At 43.5% G+C, this 24612-nt stretch overlaps 2 protein-coding genes across 5 annotated transcripts in view; both read left to right on the forward strand.

Annotated features, from left to right (window-relative positions):
- Positions 1 to 24612, forward strand: part of LOC129711242 (elongation factor 2) — a 523480-nt gene that overhangs the window by 462329 nt on the left and 36539 nt on the right. The gene's annotated exons all lie outside the window — the stretch shown is intronic.
- The window catches only part of LOC129711245 (E3 SUMO-protein ligase PIAS4-like), a 64369-nt gene that overhangs the window by 22974 nt on the left and 16783 nt on the right, over positions 1 to 24612 (forward strand). For all 3 annotated transcript variants that reach the window (XM_055658766.1, XM_055658767.1, XM_055658764.1), the window contains 3 exons: positions 955 to 1327; positions 19361 to 19442; positions 22957 to 22998. In XM_055658766.1, coding sequence (XP_055514741.1) covers positions 958 to 1327; positions 19361 to 19442; positions 22957 to 22998 — 494 coding nt within the window. In that variant the 5' untranslated portion in view covers positions 955 to 957. The remainder of the gene's footprint in view (positions 1 to 954; positions 1328 to 19360; positions 19443 to 22956; positions 22999 to 24612) is intronic.

Here is a 24612-nt window from a genome sequence, read left to right on the forward strand (position 1 = left end):
TAGGGTTGTTTTATTTTTCCTTCAAGAGGTTTGAGGGCCATGATACGATACGATAGAACTTTATTTATCCCAGGAGGGAAATTGATCTACCAACAGTCATAAAACACAAAATACATGAAACATGAAAGTAAAGTGATGAGTGGAAAGGATTGGGGAAGGGAGTCAGTCCACCCCACGACAGAAGGGGGAGGAGTTGTATGGTTTGATAGCCACAGGGAAGAAGGATCTCCTGTGATGTTCTGTACTGCATCTTGGTGGACCCAGTCTGTTGCTAAAGGTACACCTCAGGTTGTCCACTGTGTCATGGAAGGGGTGAGATTTATTGTCCAAGATGCTCTGCAGTTTGAGGAGCATCCTCCCCTCCAAGACCAAGTCCCATGAATCCAACTCCACCCCCAGGATGGAGCCAGCCTTCTTCATGAATTTGTTAAACCTATTGCCGTCTGCGGTCTTCACACTGCTGCCCCAGAACACGACAGCGAAGAAGATGGCACTTTCTACCTGCAGAACATCTGCAGCAGCTCACTGCCATGTCCGAGACATAGTTCTGTAGCCTGACATATTGTGTTCGTCCAGTGAGGTAGCTGGTCATCCAGGATACCGATGGGGCGTCCACTCGCATCTTCGTCGGTTTGCTCCTGAGCAGTGCAGGCTTAAAAGCACTTAGTAGATAAATCTAAAATTATGAGGACCTTGGTGTAGTAATTAACTAAAGATAATCAACCTCAAAATCACGGGTATCTTGTTAGGTTTTGATGCCTTTTGCAAATCATCAAATGTTTGGGGATTTTTTTAAATTAATGCCATCTAAGCCTTTGGTTGAAACCATTTACTTACATGCCATCTCTTGTTTGTATATTTTATTTTGCAATTTCAATGTGCTAATAATCAGAACATCTTAAATAGCCATATTAATAATCTTGTTTATTCTTTTTGTCCCTGCCTGCAAAAAAGAACATGATCCTGGGCTTTAGGATATCTGAGCTTCAAGCACTTCTAAGGTTTGCAGGACGTAACAAAAGTGGGCTGAAACATGAATTGGTATCACGGGCATTACAGCTCTTAAGGACTAGCTGCTCAGCGGAGATTTTAAAGAAGATCCAAGATTTACATGCTCAACGGAACGGTTTAACGCCAACAAATGCACAGAGTCAACAGCTTCTATCTGCACCAACGTTTCCTTTGCATTCTTCAGAAGCAGCCCTAAATGCAAGAACATCAGTTCCAATTTGCCACACAGGAAAAGATGATACAAAATCTAAAGTGAGATTAACAAAATTGCCTTTCTACGAAATATTAGATGATCTCATGAAACCTACAGATCTAGGTAGGTTAATGTTTTATTAGATTTTGAACAGGCACATGATGGGTGGATGACTTCCGGTGTTTTACATTTTGTCTGATTTGCAAGTATGACATTCTGCATGCCAACTTGCATTTGATTAAAAAATAAACTGCCACAAAATCAGAATGTTGTATTAAATTTTTGATCTTTTTGATCTAATAAAACTTTTTTTGGGTTGTATTTCTAAATTTGCTTTAGGAGTGCCCAAAAGAGTGCTTGGATTAACTGGGAGATGACTGATTATTTTCAAAATTAACTCTTAACAAAATATCTGAGTTGTGTCGGTACATAAAAATGACTCATTTTAAAATGTCAAAATCCTTTTATTTTCATACTGTGAACCTGTTAATTTAATTCGTGGTTTAAATAAATGTTTCCCTCTATCAAAACAGTTTGCAATTTTACATTTTCATTCTTTTGCTCCTTACTAAAGGTGTTGATTCTTATCAGCTTTGAGATTTGATCAATACTGTGTCTTAATTTTTTTTAGGCTGCTTATATTTGCTAATTACTAGTTATTGTCAAGTCCATAATGGTGTAGGAAACTTCAATGTGGTCATCTGTTAAGTCTCAGCTAGTTAATACTTTGACTGGTGAATGAATAATGCACGATAAATAGTGGTGCAAGATGCTATAATGACTCTGTTTCCAAGCTCTTACAGTCATTTAGAGAAGATATTCCTCCTCACCACAGTCTTAAAATGGGCAACATCTCCTGAGGCAATGCTGTCTTGTAAATTCTCCCACCAGATAAAACATTCTCTGAATCCATCTGTCACGTCTCCTCAGATTCTGTGTGCATCATTATCTTGTTGGTGAAGAGCATAAACCTGTTGGGGAAACTTTAAAATAACAATTCAAGATGTTCGACCAAGCACGCCTAGCAGCAAGTTTGTATTCAAAGTGTAGTTACTTCTCTGAATGGTGTGAATAATTCCAGCATAGTTCTCCAAACTTTGAGATTAATTCTTGCTGACTCTTAGGAATCCCTGGTCCATGACCATTCTGTCTGGTGAAGGAGCATTTCAGATGGTATTGATAAACTCAAGTTCATGCATTAGGAATACAAAGAAGCTCTATGTAAACATCAGAAGGAATATACAACCCCACAAATTAGCCATTCACTACTCCACCATGGACCAGTCTTTTTTTTCCCCACATTGCATTTCAGGAAAGCCATCTTAGATGCAATGTGCCAGAGTAACTCAGCAGATCGGGCAGCATTTCTGAGCAACTGAGTTACTCAGACTGAAAAAAGGTTTCCAACCTGAAATGTCACCTATCATTGCTCTCCAGAGATGCTGCCTGGCCAGCTGAATGACACCAGCACTTTGACCTTTTGTGTAAGCCGGCATCTACACTTCCTTGTTTCTACTATCCATCTTGGGTGGAAAGAAATGGAATGTTATGCCAATTGTGCAATTTAAATTAGGGCTGTAGCCGAAATAACGAGTCAATTTTTAAAATATGTATAAAAATCTAATTCCCTTAAATAAGATGCTGAATGTATTTCTTTTCTATTTGACTTATCAACTGCCATATTTCATATTTGGCTTTATCTTGAAATCTCTCAAGTTCATGTTCATGTTTTTTTAATAAGAATAAAATCTGAGAGGCAAACCATGACAGGGGTGGTATTTAAAAAAAAAACAAAAAAAAACAAAACAACCCATGCTGGTCATTTTAAGCCGTGTGAAATTGCAGTTAATGCCAGGGGAAGACCTGCATGCACAAGTACTTCAATGGAGATAAGAGACTGCAGGCGTTGGAATTAGGAGCAAAAAATAATCTGCTGCAGGAAGTCAGTGCTTCAGCATAATTTGTGAAGAGAAACGGACAGGTAACATTTAGAATCCTGAGCACGGATGCTGTCTCACCCATTGAGTTCCTCCAGCAGTTTTTTTACTCAAGTACACCAACGAGCACAGGCGTGTCACTATAGAACTGTCATAAGGGATAGGAGTAGAATTAGGCTATTCGGCCCATCAAATCTACTCCGCCATTCATTCGTGGCTGATCTATCTCTCCCTCCTCTCACCATTCTCCTGCCTTCTCCCCAGAACCTCTGACATTTGTACTAATCAAGAATCTATATCTCTGCCTTAACAATATTCACTGATGGCCTCCACAGCCTTCTGTGGCAAAAAATTCCACAGATTCACCACCCTATGACTAAATACATTTCTCCTCATCTCCTTCCTAAAAGAATGTCTTTAATTCTGAGGCTATGACATCTAGTCCCAGACTCCCACTAGCGGAAACATCCTCTCCACATCCACTCTATCCAAGCCTTTCACTATTCTGTGTGTTTCAATGAGGTCCCTCATTCTTCTAAACTCCAGCGAGTACAGGCCCAGTGCCGACAAATGCTCATCATAGGTTAACCGGAAACCCTGGATGAACAAGGAGGTTCAGGATCTGCTAAGGGCACGCAACAACGCCTTTAAATCCAGGGACACTTCTGCCTACAGTGCGGCCAGGTTGAACCTGAACAAAGGCATAAAAAAGGTCAAAGACATCCACAGGCAAAGGGTGGAAGACCACTTCAATACCGCAGACACCAGAAGCATGTGGCAGGGTGTTGGGGACATCACTGAATACAAGAGCAGCCCCGCCTGCCCGCACGGTGATATCACATTGGCCAACAAACTAAACACCTTCTTTGTCCGCTTCGAAACTGGCAACACCACCAGGAGTGGAATAACCCCGGCCATGGCGGAGGGACAGGCCTTAACACTGAGCACTCAGGAGGTACAGTGCGCTCTGCGTAGGATCAATCCACGCAAGGCTGCAGGCCCGGATGGAGTCCAAGGAAGGGTACTAAAGGACTGTGCTGTACAGCTGGCGGAGGTATTCATGAGAATCTTCAATCTGTCTCTATCTCTGGCAACGGTCCCCAAGTGCCTGAAAACAGCCACCATAGTGCTGGTGCCGAAAAAGTCTAAAGTCACCAACCTGAACGACTACCGCCCGGATGCCCTAACTCCAATCCCAATGAAGTGCTTCGAAAGGCTGGTCCTCTCCCACATCAAACCCAGCATCACTGCCTCACTGGACTCTCATCAATTTGCATACAGGGCAAATAGATCAACAGAGGATGCCATCTCTCTGGCTCTTCACACTGTCCTGACTCACCTGAACAGACAGGGCACGTACGTGAGGATCTCTCCATTGACTATAGCTCTGCATTCAATACGGTCATTCCCACCAAGCTCACCACCAAACTCCATCAGCTAGGCCTCAGCTCGCCGATATGCGATTGGATTCTGAATTTTCTGACGGAGCGACCGCAGGCAGTGAGACCTGTCCTCCACTATCACCCTGAGCACCGGCACACCACAGGGCTGTGTACTAAGCCCCATGCTCTACTCCCTCTTCACTCACGACTGTTCATGCATTCGACAGCAACACCATCGTGAAGTTTGCAGACGACACAACAGTGATTGGGCTGATCACCAACGGTGATGAAACAAAATACAGTGCGGAGGTGCAGAACCTGGCGGACTGGTGCGCACGTAACAACTTGTCACTAAACACCTCCAAGACCAAGGAGCTGATTATTGACTTCAGGAGGTCCCATAATGGAGAATACGCCCCAATCTCCATTTACGGGGAAAGTGTGGAGAGAGTGTCCAGCTTTAAGTTTCTGGGCACTCACATTTCTGAGGACCTCACATGGTCCACCAACACCGCTGCGCTGGTCAGGAAGGCACAGCAATGACTGTTCTTCCTGAGGACATTAAAAAAGACTGGTCTGCCCCAACAGCTGCTGACAACGTTCTACAGCTGCACCACAGAGAGCATATTAACGTATGGCATCTCTGTGTGGTATCTCAGCTGCACGGAGGCGGAGAGGAGAGCTCTTCAACGCGTCGTCCACAGAGCGCAGAGGATCATTGGGACACAGCTACCAGCCTTGGAGGGCATCTACCACACACGGTGCCTCAGGAAGGCCGTCGGCATCCATAAAGACTCCTCACACCCTTGTAACGGACTGTTAGAACTACTTCCCTCCGGCAGACGTTACAAGGCCTTCTACGCCCGAACCTCCAGACTCAGAAACAGCTTTATTCCCAGAGCTATAGCAGCTCTGAACCGGCCCTGCTGAGTGCCCCCCATCCCCCCTGGACTGTCTCCCTCGGTTGGTCATGTCACACAGCTTATTTATTTATTTTACTTTTCTTTTACATCGATTGGAAGCTGCATACTAAATCTCGTTGCACTGACGTGCACTGACAATAAAGGATATTATTATTATTATTATTATTATTATTATTCATTCCTGGGATCATTCTTGTAAACCTCCTCTCTAGAGCCAGCTCATCCTTCTTCAGATATGGTGCCCAAAATTGCTCACAATATTCCAAATGTGGCCTTACCAGCGCCTTATTGAGCCTCAACATTATACAGGTGCACAACCTTTTATCCGAAAGCCTTGGGACCAGACACTTCTCAGATTTCGGAATTTTTCGGATTTCCGAATGGAAGATTTTTAGCGTAGATCAGGTAGGTAGCGCGGGCGGCTTGAAAAGTCTGGAGCGGCTGCCTCCTCCCCGGAGACCGGGGAATCATTTTAAATCATTGCTTAAATGTTAGTCAGTTAGTTTGGAGGGATTTTATGTGGTGGGGGGGGGTGAAGGGGGAAACTTTAATTCTTAGTCCCCTACCTGGTCGGAGAGGCGGGGAGCGGGCAATGCCTTACCGGGTCGGCGTGCAGTAAGCTCCGGAGCACTGTGGCCGCAGACTCCCAACATCGCGGAGCTGCGGGCGTCCGGCCGCGGGCCGCGCCGGTTGGAGCTCCGACCCCGGCAACTCTACCACTGGCTGCGCGGCGCTCCAAATCCAGCGCCGCCCGCGGCCGGATGCCGCAGCCACAGCTCCGCGATGTTGGGAGTCGGCGGCGTCGCAGCGCTGGGATACCAACGGGGAGCGGGCAATGCCTTACCGGGTCACCGTGCGGTAAGCTCCGGAGCGCTGTGGCTGCCGACACACAACATCGCGGGGCTACGGGCGTCCGGCCGCGGGCCAAGCTGGATTTGGAGCGCCGCGCAGCCAGGGGTAGAGTTGCCGGGGTCGGAGCTACAACCGGCGCAGCCCGCAGCCCCCAGCTCCGCGATGTTGGGAGTCGGTGGCCACAGCGCTCCGGAGCTTACTGCACGGCGACCCCGTAAGGCATTTTCCGCCCCCGGCCTCTCCGACCAGGTAGGGGACTAAGAATTAAAGTTTCCCCCTTCACATAAAAGCCCTCCAAACTAACTGACTAACATTTAAGCAATGATTTACAGATGTTTAAGGGTCTCCCTGGTCTCCGGGGAGGAGGCAGCCCCTACAGCAGTACAGACCTGGGTTGACCGCGGGTCGTTTCGGGTCAAGTTTGGCGCCAAACGCGAGCTTTGGTGTGCAGACGACATCCTGGAAAAAATGTCTGGTTTTCGGAGCTTTTCGGTTTCCGGAATTCTGGATAAAAGGTTGTGCACCTGTATTTGTGTCTCTGTTTTTGTATATAAGCCGTCTTAAATTGAGTTTGCTTTCTTTACTACCGATTCGACTTACCAATTACCTTTTTGGGAATCCTGTACCAGCACTCCCATGCCTTTGCACCTCCAATTTCTGGATTCTCACCCCATTTAGAAAATAGTCTAACGGAAGATCTGGAAAACAGTCAGGGTCAGCCTGATTGACCTATATTGACAGTAGGGGGGATTGGTAAGAAAGATGCACCCTGCTTCCTTTCTTTGGCTGCCAACATACACCTCTCTACTTTTGAGGCTGCTTCTTTTATTTTAAGATTTGGGGTTTCCTTAGAATTCATGGGAACATAACACTATGTCAGCAATGCTATGCTCAATGCACCGTGTGTAGCAAGTGGCTGAACAGGGCAGAATTGAACATCATGTGGCAGGTGGTGCGTTGTAGGTTACTGTTCAAAGGGGTATCTGTTCGTCAGGGTTTTGGAACTGCATGAAACTTCATAAGGCCACATGCAGCTCCTGAACCACAGATTGTTATTTCCAGAGTTGGTTGTAATTTATCAGCTGATCTGTACATTTAGTCATCTGTTTGAACATCTCCATTTAAATTTGTTAGGTCACAATTCACAATCCAGGATATGCTGGTTACAGTTTAAGCTTTTTTGAGGTTTTTGTAAAGAGGTTTTGTTTCAATCATTTTCAAGTAATCATCTAAAATATTAGTAGAGGTTGGTTTTATGTAAATTCTGATTTTATGTAAGGAGTTTTGCAACAGTGCAGAAATAACTTAAATGGGTTTGTTTTTTACAATTATTGGCAACTGCGGTCGAACGGACTAGAGGAAGCAGCTGATTGGCTTATATCCCGGGTAAGGCTTTATTGTATTCGGATAAGGGGGAGAATGAGGGCCAGGGCAGTTTACTGTTCTGGATGTCAGATGTGGGAGGTCATGGAGTCTGAGTGCCCTCCTGACGTCCACATCTGCGCCAGGTGCGTCGAGATGGGGCTCCTAAGGGACCGTGTTAGGAACCTGGAACAGCAACTCGATGACCTCTGTCTGCTCAGGGAGAGCGAGGAGGAGGTCATAGAAAGGAGTTATAGGGAGGTGGTCACTCCAAGACCACGGGAGACAGAAAACTGGGTCACAGTTAGGAAGGGCAACGGGCAGAGGCAGGGACTGGTGAGTACCCCGGTGGCTGTACACCTTGAAAATAAGTACTCATGTTTGAGTAAGGGTGGGGGAGACAGCCTACCTGGGGGCAGCGACAGCGGCCGGGCCTCTGGCACAAAGACCAGTCCTGTTGCTCAGAAGGGTAAGGAAAAGAAGAGGAGGGCAATTGTAATAGGGGACTCTATAGTCAGGGGGTCAGATAGGCGATTCTGTGGACGCAGACAGGAGACCCGGATGGTAGTTTGCCTCCCTGGTGCCAGGGTCAGGGATGTGTCTGAACGTGTCCAAGAAATCCTGAAATGGGAGGGAGAGGAGCCTGAGGTTGTGGTACATATAGGTACCAACGACATAGGTAAAAAAAGAGAAGAGGTCCTGAAAGAAGAATTTAGGGAGTTAGGTAGAGAGTTAAGGAGAAGGACTGCAAAGGTAACAATCTCAGGATTACTCCCTGTGCCACGCGACAGTGAGAGTAGGAATGGAGCGAGGTGGAGGATAAATGAGTGGATGAGGGACTGGTGCAGTAGGTATGGATTCAAGTTTCTGGATCATTGGGACCTCTTTTGGGGAAGGTGCGACCTGTACAGAAAGGACGGGTTGCACTTGAACTCGAGGGGGACCAATATCCTGGCGGGGAGATTTGCAAAGGCTACTGGGGAGACTTTAAACTAGTATGGTTGGGGGGAGGGACTCAAATTGGGAAAGCTAGCAGTCAGTGTGTGAGGCAGGAGGCAGAGAATGGTAGCACTCTGACTCAAAATGTAGGGGAGAGAGAAGAAAAAGACAATAAACAGAGAATAAGAGAGGGTGGGTTTCTTAAATGTGTATATTTTAATGCTAGGAGCATTGTAAGAAAGGTGGATGAACTTAGAGCCTGGATTGACACTTGGAAGTATGATGTTGTGGCGATCAGTGAAACATGGTTGCAGGAGGGCTGTGATTGGAAACTAAATATTCCAGGATTTTGTTGCTTCAGGTGTGATAGAATTGGAGGGGCAAGAGGTGGAGGTGTTGCATTGCTTATCAGGGAAGATATTACAGCAGTGCTTTGGCAGGATAGATTAGAGGGCTCGTCTAGGGAGGCTATTTGGGTGGAACTGAGAAATGGGAAAGGGGTAGCAACACTTATAGGGGTGTATTATAGACCGCCAAATGGGGAGCGAGTATTGGAAGAGCAAATATGTAAGGAGATCGCAGATATTAGTAGTAAGCACAAGGTAGTGATTGTGGGAGATTTCAATTTTCCACACATAGACTGGGAAACAAATTCTGTAAATGGGCTGGATGGGTTGGAGTTTGTAAAATGTGTGCAGGATAGTTTTTTGCAGCAATACATAGAAGTACCTACTAGAGAAGGGGCGGTGCTGGACCTCCTGTTAGGAAATGAGACGGGTCAGATGGCAGAGGTATGCGTTGGGGAACAGTTCGGGACCAGTGATCACAATACCATTAGTTTCAATATAATTATGGAGAGGGTCAGAACTGGACCTAGGGTTGAGGTTTTTTTTATTGGAGAAAGGCTAACTTTGAGGAGATGCGAAAGGATTTAAAAGGAGTAAATTGGGTTTTATGGGAAAGATGTGGAAGAGAAATGGAGTACATTTAAAGGTGAAATTTTAAGAGTACAGAATCTTTATGTCCCTGTTCGGTTGAAAGGAAATAATAAAAATTGGAAAGAGCCATGGTTTTCAAGGGAAATTGGACACTTGGTTTGGAAAAAGAGAGAGATAATAATTATAGGCAGCATGGAGTAAATGAGGTGCTTGAGGAGTATAAAGAATGTAAAAAGAATCTTAAGAAAGAAATTAGAAAAGCTAAAAGAAGATATGAGGTTGCTTTGGCAAGTAAGGTGAAAGTAAATCCAAAGGGTTTCTACAGCTATATTAATAGCAAAAGGATAACGAGGGATAAAATTGGTCCATTAGAGAGTCAGAGTGGACAGCTATCTGCAGAGCCAAAAGAGGTGGGGGAGATATTGAACAATTTATTTTCTTTGGTATTCACCAAGGAGAAGGATATTGAATTATGTGAGGTATGGGAAACAAGTAGAGTAGCTATGGAAACTATGAGATTCAAAAAAGAGGAAGTACTGACACTTTTGAGAAATATAAAAGTGGATAAGTCTCAAGGTCCGGACAGGATATTCCCTAGGACATTGAGGGAAGTTAGTGTAGAAATAGCAGGGGCTATGACAGAAGTATTTCAAATGTCATTAGAAACGGGAATAGTACCGGAGGATTGGCGTACTGCGCATGCTGTTCCATTGTTTAAAAAGGGGTCTAAGAGTAAACCTAGCAATTATAGACCTGTTAGTTTGACGTCAGTGGTGGGCAAATTAATGGAAAGGATACTTAGAGATAATATATATAAGCATCTGGATAAACAGGAACAGTCAACATGGATTTGTGCCTGGAAGGTCATGTTTGACTAATCTTCTTGAATTTTTTGAAGAGGTTACTCGGGAAATTGATGAGGGTAAAGCAGTGGATGTTGTATATATGAACTTCAGTAACGCCTTTGACAAGGTTCCTCATGGAAGGTTGGTTAAGAAGGTTCAATGGTTGGGTATTAATGGTGGAGTAGCAAGATAGATTCAACAGTGGCTGAATGGGAGATGCCAGAAAGTAATGGTGGATGTTTGTTTGTCAGGTTGGAGGCCAGTGACTAGTGGGGTGCCACAGGGATCTGTGTTGGGTCCACTGTTGTTTGTCATGTACATCAATGATCTGGATGATGGTGTGGTAAATTGGATTAGTAAATATGCAGATGATACTAAGATAGGTGGGGTTGTGGATAATGAAGTAGATTTTCAAAGTCTCCAGAGAGATTTATGCCAGTTGGAAGAGTGGGCTGAAAGATGGCAGATGGAGTTTAATGCTGATAAGTGTGAGGTGCTACATCTTGGCAGGACAAATCAAAATAGGACCTACATGGTAAATGGTAGGGAATTGAAGAATGCAGGTGAACAGAGGGATCTGGGAATAACTGTGCACAGTTCCCTGAAAGTGGAATCTCATGTAGATAGGGTGGTAAAGAAAGCTTTTGGTGTATTGGCCTTTATAAATCAGAGCATTGAGTATAGAAGTTGGGATGTAATGTTAAAATTGTACAAGGCATTGGTGAGGCCAATTCTGGAGTATGGTGTACAATTTTGGTCGCCTAATTAGAGGAAGGATGTCAACAAAATAGAGAGAGTACAGAGGAGATTTACTAGAATGTTGCCTGGGTTTCAGCAACTAAGTTACAGAGAAAGGTTGAACAAGTTAGGGCTTTATTCTTTGGAGCGCAGAAGGCTAAGGGGGGACTTGATAGAGGTCTTTAAAATGATGAGAGGGATAGACAGAGTTGATGTGGATAAGCTTTTCCCAATGAGAGTAGGGAAGATTCAAACAAGGGGACATGACTTGAGAATTAAGGGACAGAAGTTTAGGGGTAACATGAGGGGGAACTTCTTTACTCAGAGAGTGGTGGCTGTGTGGAATGTGCTTCCAGTGAAGGTGATGGAGGCAGGTTCGTTTTTATCATTTAAAAATAAATTGGATAGTTATGTGGACAGGAAAGGAATGGTGGGTTATGGTCTGAGCGCAGGTATATGGGACATGGGGAGAATACGTGTTCGGCACGGACTAGAAGGGTCGAGATGGCCTGTTTCCGTGCTGTAATTGTTATATGGTTATATGTAGCAGTCACCAAAGTATAATCTCAGTGGTTGCCGCCATAGCCAGCAAGATCATGGTTCTGCAGGCAGGACTATAGGGCCTGTCCCACTGCGGTGACCTAATTTGCGAGTTTAGAAGAGTTTGCGCTCGACTCAAACTCGCAGCATGGTCAACACGTGGTCCTAGTAGGTCACTGTAACTCTCCTTCATGCTTGAGGGAAGTTCCCGCCTACTTGCGGTCTCAGTATGGTTGAGAAAAAAAATTTCAGCGTGCTGAAAAATTTTCCACGAGTAAAAAGTGGTCGGCATGGTTCTTTTGAACTCGTACTGCAGTGGAGTGGGGTCGCTAGGCAGTCGAGGTAGCCGTAGGCAATCTCCTTTGCTGACTGGCCATTTTAATTGGCTTATTGGAGTTTTCAGAACCAAGGAAACCGACTGGTAATGTTAAATACGCGCTAAACTTTCTCTCTCCCCCCCCCCCCCCCCCCCCCCCCCCCCCCCGCGCTCTCTGATGGACTTACCGTACACTGTCCCAGCCGTCTTTAACCTTCCTGAACCATGTGTATAGGGAGCAGTAATAGTAATTTGAAAAATGACACGAGACACTGTTGTTGAAAAGCATTCTTTTGAAAGACATGTCACCAATTATTTCCTGTCCATCTCCAAAATAAAAAATGATTCTAAATTCATGCAGGTTATCAATGTTCAGCAGGTCCGTTTAGTACCATCCTCTTGTATTTACATCAAGTACAGGAAAGTAACAGCAACAGAGAGCTTCGGCACTTAGCAGGCATGATTTTACATTCATTGATTTTAATTTTGAGAAAAGTGTTCAGGGGTATTAGCTATAAGGAGAGATTGAACAGACTTGGATTGTTTTCTCCAGATCATTAGTGGCTGACAGGAAATCTGGTAGAATTATATAAAGTTCTGGAAGTTTAAAGGAGATGTGTGGGGCAGGTTTTTTTAAATTTTACACAGAGTATGGTGGGTGCCTGGAATGTCCAGAGTGGAGGCTGATCTGATAATGGCATTTAAGAGGCTTTTAGATAGGCACATGTAGATGTAGGGTATGGAGGGATATGTGCAGGGAGATCAGATTAGTTTATCTTGGCATAGTGTTTGGCACAGACATTGTGGGCTGTAGGTTTCTATGTTCTACAGTGCCGTCCATAATGTTTGGGACAAAGACCCATCATTTATGTATTTGCCTCAACTCCACAATTTGAGATTTGTAATAGAAAAAAAAAAATAACATGTGGTTCAAGTGCACATTGTCAGATTTTAATAAAGGCAATTTTGATTAACTTTGTTTTCACCATGTAGAAATTACAGCAGTGTTTATACATAGTGTGTGTCCCCCCCCCCCCCCCCCCCCCCCCCCCCCCCCCCCCCCCCATTTCAGGGCACCATAATGTTTGGGGCACAGCAATGTCATGTAAATGAAAGTAGTCATAGAAACATAGAAAATAGGCAGGAAGAGGCCATTCGACCCTTCGAGCCAGCACCGCCATTCATTGTGATCATGGCTGATCGTCCCCAATCAATAACCCGTGCCTGCCTGTTTAGTATTTTGTTACATATCCTTTGCATACAATGACTGCTTGAAGTCTGTGATTCGTGGACATCGCCAGTAGCTGGATGTTGTCCCTGTTGATGGTCTGCCAGCCTGTATTGCCGCCATCTTCAGCTTATGCTTGTTTTGGGGGCTAGTCCCCTTCAGTTTTCTCTTCAGCATATAAAAGGCATGCTCAATTGGGTTTAGATCGGGTGATTGACTTAGCCACTCAAGAAATGACCATTTTTTAGCTTTGAAAAATTCCTTTGTTGCTTTAACAGTATGTTTGGGATCATTGTCTTCCTGTGGAATGAACTGCCGGCCAATGAGTTTTGAGACATTTGTTTGAACTTGAGCGGATAGGATGTGTCTATACACTTCAGAATTCATTGTGCTACCATCAACAGTTGTATCATCAATGAAGATAAATGAGCCGGTACCTTCAGCAGCCATACATGCCCAAGCCATAACACCCCCACCACCGTGTTTCACAGACGAGGTGATATGCCAGGGGTCGGCAACCTTGTTCCTCATTGGGGCCAAGGACGCATGTTTGTGAGCAGATGGCGGGCCACATCTATTACGTGTACACATGGATCCCGCCCCAGATGGCAGGCATCAAATCACGTGTTTACATAGATCCTACCCCTTCGAGGACACCACCCGGAGCACTAGCCCCTTGTTACAGGCGCTCACGAACATGGCGCACCTACGGACCATTGCCTTGGCTCTGTTCCTGAAGACGGAAGCTCAAATATTCACACTCACTCGTCCCCGGCCTATTGACAACCCCGATCCTAACAGTGAAGCCCAGACACAGAAGGTGCGCGGCCGTGCCGGCGGCTTTATGCAGGATGTGGTACAGTAGGAGCACGGCGGTCGGCCCTCAGGGCTGCTCAGCAGCTCCACCGTTGCGGTCGTCAACGCATGCGTCCTTGCGTCACCGCGTCTCAGGCCCGGGTGGTACCGGAGATTACGGAAGTCTGCAGGTTGGATAATTACTGGGGGAAAATCCGCCTGCGGGCCGGATGATTTCAGGTTACGGGCCTCATTCCGCCCAGGCGCCGCAGGTTGCCGACCCCTGTATATTGCTTTGGATCGTGGGCAGTTCCTTCTGTCCTCCATTCTTTGCTCTTGCCATCACTCTGATATAAATTAATCTTTGTCTTATCTGTCCACAAGATCATTTTCCAGAACTGTGGTTGCTCTTTTAAGTACTTCTTGGCAAACTGTAACCTGGCCATCCTATTTTTGCAGCTAACCAGTGGTTTGCATCTTGCAGTGTAGCCTCTGAATTTCTGTTCATGAAGTCTTCTGCGGACTGTGGTCATTGACAAATCCACACCTGACTCCTGAAGAATGTTTCTGATCTGTCAGACAGGTGTTTGGGTTTTTTTCTTTATTATAGAGAGAATTTTTGTGTCATCAGCTGTGGAGGTCTTCCTTGGCCTGCCAGTCCCTTTGCGATTAGTAAGCTCACCCGTGCTCTCTTTCTTCTTAATGATGTTCCATACAGTTGATTTTGGTAAGCCTAAGGTTTGGCTGATGTCTCTTAACAGTTTTATTCTTGTTTCTCAGTCTCATAATGACTTCTTTGACTTTCATTGGCACAACTTTGGTCCTCGTGTTCACAAACAGCAATAAATGTTTCCAAAGGTGATGGAAAGACTAGGTGCTGGGAGCTCTCTTATACCTGCATTAAGGAGGCAATTAAACACACCTGAGCAATTACAAACACCTATGAAGCCATGTCCCAAACATTATGGTGCCCTGAAATGGGGGGGGGGAGAACTACTATGTATAAACACCGCTGTTTGCAAACACGGATGCAAAAACTACATGGTGAAACCAAAATATATTAAAAATGGCCTTTATTAAAATCTGACCATGTGCACTTTAACCACATGTGATTTTTTTCTATTACAAATCTCAAATTGTGGAGTACAGAGGCAAATAAATAAATGATGGGTCTTTGTCCCAAACATTATGGAGGGCACTGTAAATACATAGAAATGTGAATAGGCATTCAGACCTTCAAGCCTGTCCTAACATTCAATAATATTTGATACAAAAGTGGGCAGAGAAATGGGAGATGGCATTTAATCCAAGCAAGTTGCACTTTGGAAGGTCAAATGTAAGGGAAAATATACTATTAATGGCATGACCCTCACTCAATAGCATTGATACACAGAGGGATCTTGAGATTCAAGTCCACATCTTCCTGAAAGTGGCAACACGGCTAGATAGAGTGGTAAAGAAAGCTTTAATTGGCTGTAGCATTGAGTGTTTGAGTCAGGATGTCATGATGCAGCTTTATAGGAATTTGGTTAGGCCAATATTGCGTGCAGTTCTGATTGCCCCCTTACAGGAAGGATATGGAGGCTTTGGAAAGGGTGCAGAAGAAATTTACCATAATATTGCCTGGTTCAGGGGGTATTAGGTACAGGAGTTGGACAAACTTAGATTATTTTCTCTAGAATGTCAGTGATTGTGGGGAGATCTGATAAAATTATGAAATTTATAGATAGGGTAGACAGAAACCTTTTTCCAATATGGGAAAACCAAATACTAGAAGGCATTAAGTTAAGGTAAGAGGGGCAATTATTTTACACAGAGAGTGGTGATTGCCTGGAATGCGCTGCCTGTTTTAGTGGTTGAGTCGGATATGATTGTGGCATTTAAGAGGCTTTTGGATAGACATATAGATAGGCAGGCAATAAAGGGTCATTGATTACGCTCATGTAGATAAGAGATGATTTTGGTATCATGTTCTGAACAGCATTTTGGGCGGAAAGGCCTGTTGTTGTGCTGTAGTGTTCTACGTAAGATTTGATTGATCTGAAAATAACTTCCTTCCCATCTACTTGTGGCTAACTTTCCTCAAAGGCTTTCTTCTTCAAAGAACAATGTTAGCAGAGTTCCAATGGCCCACAGTCTTCTAGAAGAAAACATTTCTCCTTGTTTAGTTTAAATAAGCACCCTCTTATTTTTTTAATAGTAATTCTCCCACAATATATTTCCACATCACATGTTAAGACTCCTTCAGGAACCTATGCATTTAAATCAAATCCCTCCTACTTATCAGAATCATACTGTATTCGCCAAGTATGTTTTGCAACATATGAGGAATTTCATTTGCCAGGTCAGTCATACAAATAAAAAGCAACAGATCACCTAAAAACACATTTTAACATGAACACCCACCACAGTGACTCCGACACATTCCTCACTGTGATGGAAGGCGAAATAAAGTTCAAGTCCCTTCCCTTAGTTCTTCCTCGGTCGTGGACATCGAGCCCCCATTGACGGGACGATCTTGACTCCCGCCGCTGGCGGCATTCGGGCCGTCCGCGTCGAGGCGATCAGCTCCCCTGCGCCGGGCGATCGAACCTCGTGTCGGGGCTGGTCGAACCTTCCGCGGGGTTGGAGCTTCCCGACTAGCCTCTCCTGAGACTGTCAGCTTGATGGTAAAGTCCGTGATGGTCGCGATGGGAGCGATCCCAGGCAAGGGATCAGCTCCGATGTTAAGTCCGCACCCCGCAATAGGGCAAAGTCAGTCCGAGGAGGCTTCCAGCTCCGTCGATGGAAGTCCGCTGAGCGCCCGGAGAATGTGATCCAAAAATTAATCACATATCCAGCGAGGTAAGAACCTGAAACAAAGGTTTCTCCCGATCCCCTCCCCCCTTCCCCATAAAACAAACTGAACAACATTAAAACAAACGTTTAACACACTAAAAATAACAAAAAGAATGAAAAAACTAACAGACTGCCGGCAGGGCAGCCATCGCCCCGGCGCCCCTGGTGGTATTATCTAAGCTCTGGCAAATATATGTTGAGTGTTTAATTTTTTGCCATGAGATAACCTGCACATTCCTGGTATTAGTCTTGTAAACCTTCTAAATTTGTTGATGCAGTCCATTAAAAATGAAAAAAATACTGTTGATTATAGGAACTTCTGAAGTTATGAATAACCTGACTTTTGGAAATTTGATATTACATAAATTTGCCTATACATTTTTAAATAGTAATAATGTTATTCATTAATGATGGGATATAATATATAGCATTAGTTAATTTTGAGTAGATGTAGTGATTATTTGAAAGTGAAAGAAAGATTAAATGTACATAAAAACATGCAATATGGGTTATTGTAGAAAATAAGTTGTGGAGAAATTAACTCACAAACAGTTCTCAGGAATTGAAACCTTGTGTAATTATGTGTCTAACTAGATGTAATCTCATCAATGTTCTATATATCTGAGGTACAACGTTTTGTATTCAATTCCGCTAGCAATAAATCATAACATTCTATTTAGCCATTATAATTACTTGCTGTAACATTTTATCAGACTTTTATGAATCATGCACTAGGATACCCAGATTCCTCTGTCTGGTAGACAGTCATACTTCATTTAGAAAGGATATTTTTTTGGCAAAATGGACAATCTCATATTTTCTATCATGGTTCATTAGCAATATCTTTGCTCCCTCAGTTATCCCATTGCTATTTCTTTGTCCTGTGGTCTTGTGATCTATTTATAACAATCTCCTTTTGCTGATGATACAAATTAGGTACTTTATCCAACTCAATTACATATATTTTTGTCACTTTTTACATTTTGCCAACCAGAAAAAAGACATTTCTATTTCCTGTTAGCCAATTCATCTTCCATCCCTCCACTGTCACTTCCTGTACCATGCATTTTTATTTTCTACAATCATCCTTCATATTGAACCTTATCAAATACTTTCTGGAAATCTATAAATAATAAAAATAATAATAAATAACAGGTTTCCCTTTATCACTGCACCTGTTACTTTTTCAGCGAATTCCGACATTTTGATCAAACAATCGTTGATTTTCTCTGATTTTTGTAACAAAAATAGTGAACATTAGTATAATGACTTTAAATTTTTCTCAGTGACAAATGTTAAGCTAACTGGCATGCACTTTCTGTTTTCTGTCTCCCATTTTGAATATATTTACATTTACAATTTTGAAATCTCCTAGAATCTTCCCTATGTCTAGAGTGTTTTGTAAAATTTAAAATGTAGATTTTTTTGAATTAATTAAATTAACAAATTGTGGACTGGATCCAAATCGGGTTTAATCTAGCGTAACTTCAGTTGTAGGAAATGGATGGTAGACACAAAATGCTGGAGTAACTCAGCGGGACAGGCAGCATCTCTGGAGAGAAGGAATGGATGACGTTTCGAGTAAAGACCCTTCTTCAGACTGATCAGTCTGAAACAAGGGAGACGGATGCTGCCTGCACCGCTGAGTTACTCCAGCATTTTGTGTCTACCTTTGATTTAAACCAGCATCTGCAGTTCTTTCCTACACATTTTGTTGGAAATGGATGCTCCATACTAGGACTTTGATGAATCTAAAGTTTAAGCCTAATGGGATTGACAGCTGCGGAGACTGCTCATGGAGTTTGAAACCTCTGCACTCCCATGAATGTTGTATTTTTAAATTCACTGATCTCAATATCCCTTTGAAAATACATTGGTATGAATACATTTGGCAGCATCTCCTGTGAATCCCCATCTTTTATTTGATAAGTTAAGAGTGTGATGGATTATAAGAATGATTTAATGCAGCTCCATCTCCAGTGATCCACTTGCTGATGGCACAATAACATTTATTGGCATTTCTGATTGATTACAATGTATTTTATTTCAAATCGTACACATATTTAAACAATATCTCTGAACAAATTTGATTAATTTTAACAATGAAGTGCTTTTTAACAACCTCAATTCTAATTCTAATAACTATAAGTGGCCTATTTTAAAATATAATTTTATGTCCTTGTATAATTTATAGGATGTCTGAAATGGTGCATGCATCTTTACTTTAGATCTTTAGACTTTAAGGATACAGCATTGAAGCGGGCCGTGAGGCCCACTGATCAGTGAACCCCCCGTGCACTAGCACTATCCTACACACTAGCGACAATTTATAATTTTACCGAAACCAAATTTTGATAAAACTTGAGGAAATTGGCATTCTGTTGTTTCTTTTGAAAATAACTAGAATCCATTTTGGCTAACAATGTATATACAAATGAATGCTAGATAATCCATCCAATCATGCCCTTTTTTTAGCTTTGATTGCTGTATGAAATAATTTAATTACTGTTTATTTTTCTTAAGTCCCAACTAGCAGTGAGAGAATTCAGGAGAATCAGTTCAGTTTTACATTAACTGAGAAGCAGAGAGAACAGATTATTGCTGGGTAAGTAGAAAAGTTTCCAGATCTGTATATTTTTCAAATTGCCTCTTGTTACCATGTGCAAGTATAGAGTCATATGGTGCGGAAACAAGCCCTTCGGCCCAACTTTCCCACACTGACTAACATGTCCCATCTACGCTAGTCTTACCTGCCTGCATTTGGCCCTTATCCCTAAATATATTTTCAAAATGAATTCTCTCTCTGGCATCAGCCACTTCACTCCTCTCTGACCTCTTTCTCCTGATGCCCCTCTCATTCTGACCTATTTCCACATCCTCCTCCTTTTTCTCTGTTCCTCTGACCCCTTCATGTGCCACCCTCTGTCCTCTTCACCTCCCCCACTTACACAACCTCTCTCTTTGACCCTTTCACCTGCCTTCCCCCTTCTGCCCCTTCCTCTTGCTACGACTCCCTTTCATACTAACCCATTCTCACAGAATCTCTTTCCACAGCCCCTCTCTCTCTTTCTGATACCTTCTCCCAGCCTGTCTCTCTCACTGATCCTTTCCCTTACCCCCTCTCCTCTCTTAATTCTGCATCCCTCTCCCCCTCCCAGAACGCCCCGTGACCCCCTCCCTCTTGGTCCTGCTCCTCCTTCCTATCTGGGCTCCTCTCTCCCACACTGCATTCACATTCATTCTCTGCCTGACTGCCAATTGTCCCCTAATCCCCCCCCGCCCCCCCCCGCTTCAGCTGTTGAGCTCCATCCTAGTTGACCTCCATTTTAAAAAAAAGGAATCTGGAAATCAATCAAATTATGGTAACTTGCGAAGTAATGAGTCATAATTAAGATAATATAGTTACAGTGACTCACTACTCATTGTTAAGACTCTTAGGTATAGGTATGTTTAAGAAAGAACTGCAGATGCTGGAAAAGTCGAGTGTAGACAAAAATGCTGGAGAAATTCAGCGGGTGAGGCAGCATCTATGGAGTGAAGGAATAGGTGACGTTTCGGGTCGAGACCCTTCTTCAGACTGATGTGGGGTTGGGGGGGGCAGGAAGAAGAAAGGAAAAGGCAGAGACATTGGACTGTGGGAGAGCTGGGAAGGGGAGGGGAAGGAGGGAGAAAGCAAGGACTACCTGAAATTGGAGAAGTCAATGTTCATACCGCTGGAGTGTAAACTACCCATGCGAAATATGAGGTGCTGCTCCTCCAATTTGTGGTAGGACTCACTCTGGCCATGGAGGAGGCCCAAGACAGAAAGGTCAGATTCGGAATTGGAGGGGGAGTTGAAGTGCTGACCCACCGGGAGATCAGCTTGGTTAATGCGAACTATGCGGTGGTGTTGGGCGAACGATTCGCCAAGCCTGCCCTTGGTCTCACCGATGTAGAGCAGTTGACAGCTAGAGCACCAGATGCAATAGATGAGGTTGGAGGTGGTACAGGTGAACCTCCGCTACATTGACGACTGCATTGGTGCTACCTCCTGTACCTATGCAGACCTCACTGACTTCATCCATTTCACCACTAACTTCCATCCGGCACTCAAATTCACCTGGACCATTTCTAGACCTCACTATCTCCATCGCAGGTAACAGACTACTAACCATATAACCATATTACAGCACGGAAACAGGCCATCTCGACCCTTCTAGTCCGTGCCGAACACATAATCTCCCCTAGTCCCATATACCTGCGCTCAGACCATAACCCTCCATTCCCTTCCCATCCATATAACTACCAATTTATTTTTAAATTATAAAAACGAACCTGCCTCCACCACCTTCACTGGAAGCTCATTCCACACAGCTACCACTCTCTGAGTAAAGAAGTTCCCCCTCATGTTACCCCTAAACTTCAGTCCCTTAATTCTCATGTCATGTCCCCTTGTTTGAATCTTCCCTACTCTCAGTGGACTGAGCGACATCTACTACAAACTCACTGACTCCCATGGCTATCTGGACTACACTTCTTCCCACCCTGCTTCCTTTAAGGACTCTATCCCCTACTCCCAATTCTTCCGTCTACGCCACATCTGCACCCAGGATGAGGTGTTCCAAACCAGGGCATCGGCGATGTCCTCATTCAATAGGGAACGGGGATTCCCCTCTTCGACTATAGATGAGGCTGTCACCAGGTCTCTTCTATATCCTGTAACTCCACTCTCACTCCCCATCCCCCCCCACTCGCAACAAGGGCAGAGTCTCCCTTGTCTTCACCTTCCACCCTACCAGCCGTCACATTTAACAGATAATCCTCTGATATTTTCGCCACATCCAACGGGATCCCACCACTGGCCACATCTTCCCATCTCCCCTTTCGGCTTTCCGCAGAGACCGCTCCCTCCGTAACTCCCTGGTCAATTCGTCCCTTCCCTCCCAAACCACCCCCTCCCCGGTACTTTACCGTGCAACCGCAGGAAATGCTACACTTGCCGCTTTACCTCACCCTTTGACTCCATCCAAGGACCTAAGCAGTCTTTCCAGGTGAGGCAGAGTTTCACCTGCACCTCCTCCAACCTTATCTATTGCATCCGCTGCTCCAGGTGTCAATTGCTCCACATCGGTGAGACCAAGCGCAGGCTGGGTGATCGGTTCGCCCATTACCTCCGCACAGTTCGCAATAACCAACCTGATCTCCCGGTGGGTCAGCATTTCAACTCCCCCTCCCATTCCAAATCTGACCTTTCTGTCCTGGGCCTCCTCCATGGCCAGAGTGAGTCCCACCGCAAATTGGAGTAGCAGCACCTCATATTTTGCTTGGGTAGTTTACACCCCAGCGGTATGAACATTGACTTCTCCAATTTCAGGTAGTCCTTGCTTTCTCCCTCCTTCCCCTCCCCTTCCCAGCTCTCCCATCAGCCCACTGTCTCCGCCTCTTCCTTTCTTCTTCCTGCCCCCATCCCCACATCAGTCTGAAGAAGGGTGTCGATCCGAAACATCACCTATTTCTTCGCTCCATAGATGCTGCCTCACCCGCTGAGTTTCTCCAGCATTTCTGTCTACCTTGGGTATGGGTATTATCTGCCCCAACTTGGAATCAATCTTTCTTTCCAAATGTTGCTTTCTATTGGCAAATTTGAATTTTGCAAAGAACTTGTCTCTCTTGCTATGGAGTGTACTTTAATTATCAATTTATTTTACAGTTAAGGTAAAGCATTGAACTTGCAGCTGTTGCCATGATATAAAATAAAATATTGCTTCATCTGCACTAGTTTTATCTGCACTGGTTTAATGCAGCCATGTTCAAGGTCATAATCTTAAATGAATTGCACAATTGCTCTGGCAATATTTAGTTTACCAAGGTACAGTGAAACACTTTTGTTGCATGCTATCCAGCCAGCAGAAAGTCTGAGAGACCTGCGACAGACACCTCTGCTGATTATCGCTTGTATAAAATGAATGCAAGTGAGTGAATCATACACAGTTGGTAACTTAAACTATTGCCTTGTATATTATTTGCTTCTTTGAGATGAACTCTGTATGCAGAAATAAATAGGCTGTTTCTTGCAATAATGAGTGCAATTTATTTAAAAAAACACTTTAACACAAACTTAATTTTTTTTCTCTCTCCAGGTGCTCTAAGAATGGTGTGCAGTCAGTTCAACTTCAGTTAAGGTAAGTAATACACAATTTCCAGAACATAGCTTGGAATTGCAAGGAAATCCAAAATATAGCAAAAAATAATACTAGATATAGGAGCCCTGCTCTCTTTTTTAAGGCGCACATGGCATCTTAAGGTATCTCGACAATTGGAATGATGATGGCCTTTGAGCATATATTTTGTTTAATTTAATGTTAGTTTTAAATGCAAAACACCTGTCTAAAATCTTTTGAAATTTGGATTAGCTTTGGGTTTTGATATTAAGGCAGGAATAGCAGCAAGTTCTCTGGTCAAATAGCATTTGTGGAAAGAAATAGATTTGACATTTCAAACATCTTTCATCTAAGCATTTTCTGCACTTTTCTGTTTGCATTTAAGATTTCCAGCATTTGTAAGTTTGCATAACACCTTGACATAAGAATAGAATTATTTAATTTTGGAGGGCAGTTGTGTATTTCAGCCAAGATAATTTTCAAAATGATTGAGAGATTAATTCTAAGAATCAGATCATCTAAAGCATGATGACTCTAACTCTACTGAATGTTTTTCCTTCCATTATTTATTATGTAAAATAATATGTGTGTTATGATTGTGTTTATAATTTGTTTGGTTGTTTTGTTGTTTGTCTTTTGCACAAAAGTCCGCGAGCATTGCCACTTTCATTTCACTGCACATCTCATATGTGTATGTGACAAATAAACTTGACTTGACTTGATGAACTGCGCATCCCCTTGTGTACAGAACTAGGATTTTTTGAATAGGTTGAATTCATAATTCATCTTCAGAAATATTTGAGTGAATAAATTGTCAAACTGTAGAACCACGATTCCAAGGGCAATGGTAGAAACAAGAATTCATTTAAATGCAAATAATATATTTAACTTGGTAAATTTTGTGTTAAGTAAACGGAGAAGTAAAATATTGTGGGCTGAGCATATAACTTCAGCACCATCACTGGGACTTCTTTCCTTTCTGTCTCTGTTTCAGACCAATTGATAAAGATTTGTTTATATGGTTAGCCAGCAACATTACATTATTAGGCTTCCAGGCCGATAGAGGGAAACTCTTCTTGGACTGAAAATATGCTACCATTTTTTGGGGGTAGTGTAAATTGGTCTCAGATTTGTGCTATAATTTCACAGATGAGTCAACGTTCCATCTCCAATAGAACTAAAACGGTGGAATCAACTGAATTTGTTGTAATAATGTTTCAATTGTTAGAAATTATCATGGTACAACTGTAGAAGACGTCGGTGAGACCATATTTGGAGTATTGTTTGAAATAGAACAAAGATAACTATTTGATCTGCGTCCAAGATGAGGTGTTCCATACCAGGACATCCAAGATGTCTGCATTCTTCTGGGAATGGGGCTTCCCCCCTTCTACCATAGATGTGGCCCTCACACTTGTGTCCTCGGCATCCCGTAGCTCCACTCTTGCTCCCCCTCCCCCCCAAAAAAAATGTTACTTGGTAACCAGTGGTAAGGCATGGGCTTGTCAAGTATAAAATGTGCTTGCAGTTTTGTCTTCTAATCGATATATTTATCTTGTTGATTATGATTCCGGAGAAAACGGGTCATCATACTAACATACCGTATTTCCCAGCAGCGAAGATGCACCCCCAATT

The sequence above is a fragment of the Leucoraja erinacea genome, chromosome 29, assembly GCF_028641065.1.
Source record: "Leucoraja erinacea ecotype New England chromosome 29, Leri_hhj_1, whole genome shotgun sequence".
In the NCBI taxonomy this organism is placed as follows: domain Eukaryota; kingdom Metazoa; phylum Chordata; class Chondrichthyes; order Rajiformes; family Rajidae; genus Leucoraja; species Leucoraja erinaceus.